The sequence below is a fragment of the Coregonus lavaretus genome (genome assembly GCF_964263955.1).
Source record: "Coregonus lavaretus genome assembly, chromosome: 18".
NCBI lineage: Eukaryota > Metazoa > Chordata > Actinopteri > Salmoniformes > Salmonidae > Coregonus > Coregonus lavaretus.
Window position 1 is genome coordinate 20,630,577 of NC_140005.1, and position 4,937 is coordinate 20,635,513.

Below are 4,937 nucleotides of genomic sequence, written 5' to 3' on the forward strand. Positions count from 1 at the left end.
ATGGCTTAGCTGTGTATATAGTGTATTTATTACTTATAGTGACCATTTTCTACATTGCTCATGTTATCAGCCTACAATGTAAAGTCAAACTGCTCATTCCTTGTTATTTTATTGAAAATCTATTTGTCTTTACATCAACAAACCGCTGCCAGATTGTAATTTATTTTTGACAAAGCAGATTATTTCTCAATGACATTCTGATACCGTGACATAAGATGGCAGATGAATGTCAAAAGCGGCAGCTCTGCGTTTGGAAAGTAATTATACACCCAGTAAGGAAAACAGACTTGATTAAAAACTAACATGATCATGTACAAGGTTCTCTCTGTATCCATAAATCAAATATGCCTTTCAGCTGCCAGTAAATATCCTAAATCATTAAGAAGTTTCAAAATACTTTCCCCTCACTCAATATTCCATCATGACACATCCATCCCACAAATTAATTTGTGATACAGCAATACACATTTCTAAGTACCACAGAGGGCTTATGTGTAAGCTAACTTTAGGACCCTTTCTTTACAGCTTGCCTTACAACTATGAATTTACCAACTTCATTAAGTGGACAGACATTACCGTTAAAATGTAGTTGGACCAATAAGGAACTCACCCATTTAATCATTTTGTCTTAAGCCAAAAACAAAACTCAGGATCTTACCATCATAAAAAAAGAACAATTATTTGAATAGCAACAAAAAACATTCGGCCCCAATCCTAACAAATGCATATGGCAGCTTCACTCATAGTACACAGTAATAATCTATCCACAAATGGATAAGACATGGTCCAATTGGAAAGTAAATCAGAACTTTGGTGAAAATGTAATCAAATTGATGCATGCAAACCGAACGATAATTGAAACATAAATAGGGACAGGGACTAGTAGTTCAAATTAAAACAATTTGAAAGGCATTTCATCAACGTGCTCCATCCTTTCGGTGACTCCATAAATGAATGCAGCTCTTTGTGTAACTTGGATCCACACCAGAGATGGGGGAGTTGTGGTGGGTGAATCAAAAGGCGGCTCACTTGTAGTATCCTCTGAGTGTTAAACATCCTCAGCTCTCCCTTCCTCCCTATATAGACCAATGCCATTCACTGGCCAGGGATGAGACATTGCTGTGTAAACAATGGCATGATGTCAAAGCAGTCCCCAGGTGGAGGATGGTGGGCTTCAGGGAGCATATTGAATCAGGAAGGATGGAGGTAGAGGTGATAGTTGGAGCACCTTGGAGGTGGTACAGGCCAGTCTGGGTTCCCCCAGTATGCTATGAAAGTCTGTTGCTCATTGGGTGGCTTTGGTTTTCTTGCTTTTGCTTTTCTTGTCTTTCTTCTTGAGCCCGTCCATGTGTGCTCTCAGGAGGTTAGAGTATGCCTGCCATGTTGAGAAGAGGGAGAGCAGACTTTTAGAGGCAAGTTTGTCAAGTCAAGAGGAGAGTATTTAAAGGATATGCATAACACCTTTTAACATTACATACATCTAAAAAACAAAACAATACAATGTACTCCAGTGAGCCATTTGTTAGAAAAACCTAACCTCGATGTCTGAGTACCTACCATCTGGAACTTGATTACTTCTTTGCTACTAACCTGGAGATACAAGGAAACCCCTGATTAGCACTACTGTCTGCAGAGTATAGCATATCAACAACAATGATTCAGTTAATTCCTTTATGGATTTATTTCAACATAGATAGCTTCTTTATTGAGGAAAAATGTACTTTCTATGCCTGTGATGTGGTTGTCCCACCTAGCTATCTGAAGATGAATGCACTAACTGTAAGTCGCTCTGGATAAGAGCATCTGCTAAATGCCTAAAATGTAAAAATGTAAGAGCAATGGACAACCATTGATTACTAAGTAGAGATGGACTAATTGCATGACTAGGAAATAAAACATTGTATTATAATGCAACAAACCTCTTCATCATCAATGACTTCATTGCCACATGATGCTGTAGTGTAGACTTACCACTGTGCTGATTTTCTTCTTGCCATCTGATGCTCTGAGTAGACACTTGTTGTCTGCTGGTTCATAATTCTCTGGGTGGCCTTTCCTGGGGACTGGTTTGGTTCTCCCATCATCTGTAAGGTTAGTGACAACACATTACAGCAGGGCTCTCCAACACTGTTCCTGGAGAGCTACCATCCTGTAGGTTTTTGCTCCAACCCTAATCTAGCACACTTGATTCTAATAATAATAATATAATAATAATATGCCATTTAGCAGACGCTTTTATCCAAAGCGACTTACAGTCATGCGTGCATACATTTTTTTTGTGTATGGGTGGTCCCGGGGATCGAACCCACTACCTTGGCGTTACAAGCGCCGTGCTCTACCAGCTGAGCTACAGAGGACCACTAATAATTAGCTGGTTGATAACCTGAATCAGGTTAGTTACAACTGGGGTTATAGGGAAAACCTACAGAAGGCTAGCTCTCTCTCGAAACAGTACATAGGCCGAATATTAACATATCCTGGAAGAACTGAGTGAAGGAGAGAACACTCAGTAGCCATCATATAAGTAACAGATGACAAAATGTGAGAACTTACATTTCTTTAACGTGATGACAACACTGCCTGATGTCCTGCATTTCTGGAACAGCCGTGTCAGCTCAGTCAAAAACTAGAAGGAAAATAATCCGATTGAGGTATGTAGATAAAATTATAAATGATAAACTGTGGTAGCCATCTGGCTAATGAGTTAGCTAGCAAACATGTCTCCGTTTGTGTAGTTCATAACGTTAGCTATACGACCTATATTATTGGTTTACCTTGTTAGTTACTTTTAACAAGAAATGTGTACGCATATTTATTGATGGATTGCTTTTTCTTTCATGCTGACCACAAGCAATTCAAACGAACAGTTAGCAAATGCAAGCCGAATGTGCCTAGCTATCTAGTTAACGTTACTGGCTATGGCAGGCGGTATAGCTAACAGGCAGCAGTGATTTCTACCATGCCAATGCACAATACCTAGGAAATTAAACCAGTCCTCTAATAATGACTATCTAACATATACTAAATTAGTCGATGGCGTTTTCTGACTTACCGAGTCATTTTCAAGTAGTACCATGATGTTCAGTACAATTCTTTAGCTTCAGCTTGCTGACTAGCCCGGCAGAAGCACACGTACCTAGTACAACATGAAACTCCGCCCCGTGACCTTTCAACTTGCAAAGTACGCACTTCTTCTTCTTCTTCGATGAGGTTTAACGGCGGTTGGCATCCAATAAATGTTGCATTACCGCCACCTACTAGACTGGAGTATAACTCCCTTATATATATATTTTAAACCCCCTACCATCTAACACTACACTCACAAAAAACAAGCCAACATAAAACACCACCCTACTCCACTATTTAAATCTATTTTGGGCTCCCTAGTGGCGCAGTGGTCTAAGGCACTGCATCTCAGTGCTTGAGGCGTCACTACAGACCCCCTGGTTCGATTCCAGGCTGTATCACAACCAGCCGTGATTGGGAGTCCCATAGGGCAGCGCACAATTGACCCAGCGTCGTCCGGGTTTGGCCGGTGTAGGCCGTCATTGTAAATAAGAATTTTTTCTTAACTGACTTGCCTAGTTAAATAAAGGTAAAATAAAATAAATGAGTCCTACTTCAGGCCAACAGCCTGAAAGGATGGGACACCACCACTTAACACACCCTGCAACTCTTCTGACGTCAAGTCTCGCACATCCAAATACCTCTCTCCAGCTGCCACCACAACCTCAATTTTCTGCGACTTACATTCCATCCCTGCAGTACAGTTGATAACCATTGCTATAAATGCTAAAAATCCAATCTTACTGAAACATATATCCCTTGTTGGCCTATCCCTCTGTACTGGCACAGATCTACTACTCACACCACTCCTCTCAGATCCCTCCCCCTTGATCCATCTTCCTCTACTTTCTTCACTGCCTCAGCATATGACAACTTCTGCACTACTCTAACCCTGGAAACCTCAACCTGCGTCTCTCGCACCAGACATTTCTGATCCCTAGCCCCATGGGCACCCCTACAATTAACACATACCACTACTTTCCCCAATGCTACACATTTCTTTGTCTCATGCCCTTCTGCACACTTCTCACACCTTGGAACCTCCCTCCTACACACTACTGTCACAGGATAACTTATATATCCTAACATCACTCAGAGTACACACTGAATATTCTTCTTCTATGATATAGGCGGCAGGTAGCTCAGTGGTTAAGAGCGTTGTGCCAGTAACCGAAAGGTCGCTGGTTCTAATCCCCGAGCCGACTAGGTGAAAAATCTGTCGATGTGCCCTTGAGCAAGGCACTTAACCCTAATTGCTCCTGTAAGTCGCTCTGGATAAGAGCGACTTGCTAAAACAAAACAAACATATCATGGCGGTCTGCAAACAAACGTTTAAAGTGCATGCCTCCACCTACTGTGCTGGAATGTACGATCAATCATGATCTGCCCAATTTTGAACTACCATGAAAATACAATTCAAAACCAAATAAATCCCTAACTTCTACCACACCCTCCCCCCAAAACCCGCCCCAACCCCATTAAACTTGATCTATATATAATGCTGAAACACTCCACCCTTCAGCATTTCAACAGTAACATCTGTTACCCCCAATATCTATTTTGCCGTCTCCACAATAACCTCCAACCTGGCATTTCTGCTTTCCACAACCTGAGTCGTATTGATAAACTTACCAATAAAAGCTATGAAGTCAACTTTATTCATTATCAAAGTGTCCTTTGACACCGCACATTCATGAGCACAAGATTTCTGAACAGGCCTTGAAACCATGCCAGGACCATCAGAAGCACCAGCCTCAACAGTAGGTCCACTTACTACAGGAACCTCCATGTAATCTCCATCAGTCTGCACTGTAGTTCTACCAATCTGTTTTACGGCTTCTGCATACGATACATCATGACTGATCCTACAT

General features: G+C 41.4%; 1 protein-coding gene across 2 annotated transcripts; it reads right to left on the bottom strand.

Moving 5' to 3' along the window:
* Nucleotides 1–90: 90 nt before the first annotated feature.
* LOC311145585 (signal recognition particle 14 kDa protein) lies at nucleotides 91–3,163 on the bottom strand. Of its 2 annotated transcripts, XM_084181860.1 has the most exons (5): nucleotides 3,053–3,163; nucleotides 2,554–2,626; nucleotides 1,972–2,084; nucleotides 1,558–1,590; nucleotides 91–1,375 (listed from the first exon to the last, which is right to left on the bottom strand). In XM_084181860.1, exons 1-5 carry the CDS (start codon nucleotides 3,074–3,076, stop codon nucleotides 1,286–1,288), a joined length of 333 nt encoding a protein of 110 aa, XP_084037986.1. In that variant the 5' UTR covers nucleotides 3,077–3,163; the 3' UTR covers nucleotides 91–1,285. The 2 variants fall into 2 exon arrangements, with proteins under 2 accessions (XP_084037986.1, XP_084037987.1); XM_084181861.1 differs by lacking the exon at nucleotides 1,558–1,590 and having other exon boundaries at nucleotides 3,053–3,156.
* Between the last annotated feature and the right edge of the window lie 1,774 nt (nucleotides 3,164–4,937).

What these genes read in the sequence shown, in the direction of transcription:
- LOC311145585 (XM_084181860.1), bottom strand. Translation starts at nt 3,076, where the DNA reads ATGGTACTACTTGAAAATGACTCG. An exon ending in TGTCATCACGTTAAAGAAAT is followed by an intron (nt 2,085 to 2,553) that starts GTAAGTTCTCAC and finishes CTAACCTTACAG; the next exon opens with ATGATGGGAGAACCAAACCA. An exon ending in AAGTAATCAAGTTCCAGATG is followed by an intron (nt 1,376 to 1,557) that starts GTAGGTACTCAG and finishes TCAACATGGCAG; the next exon opens with GCATACTCTAACCTCCTGAG.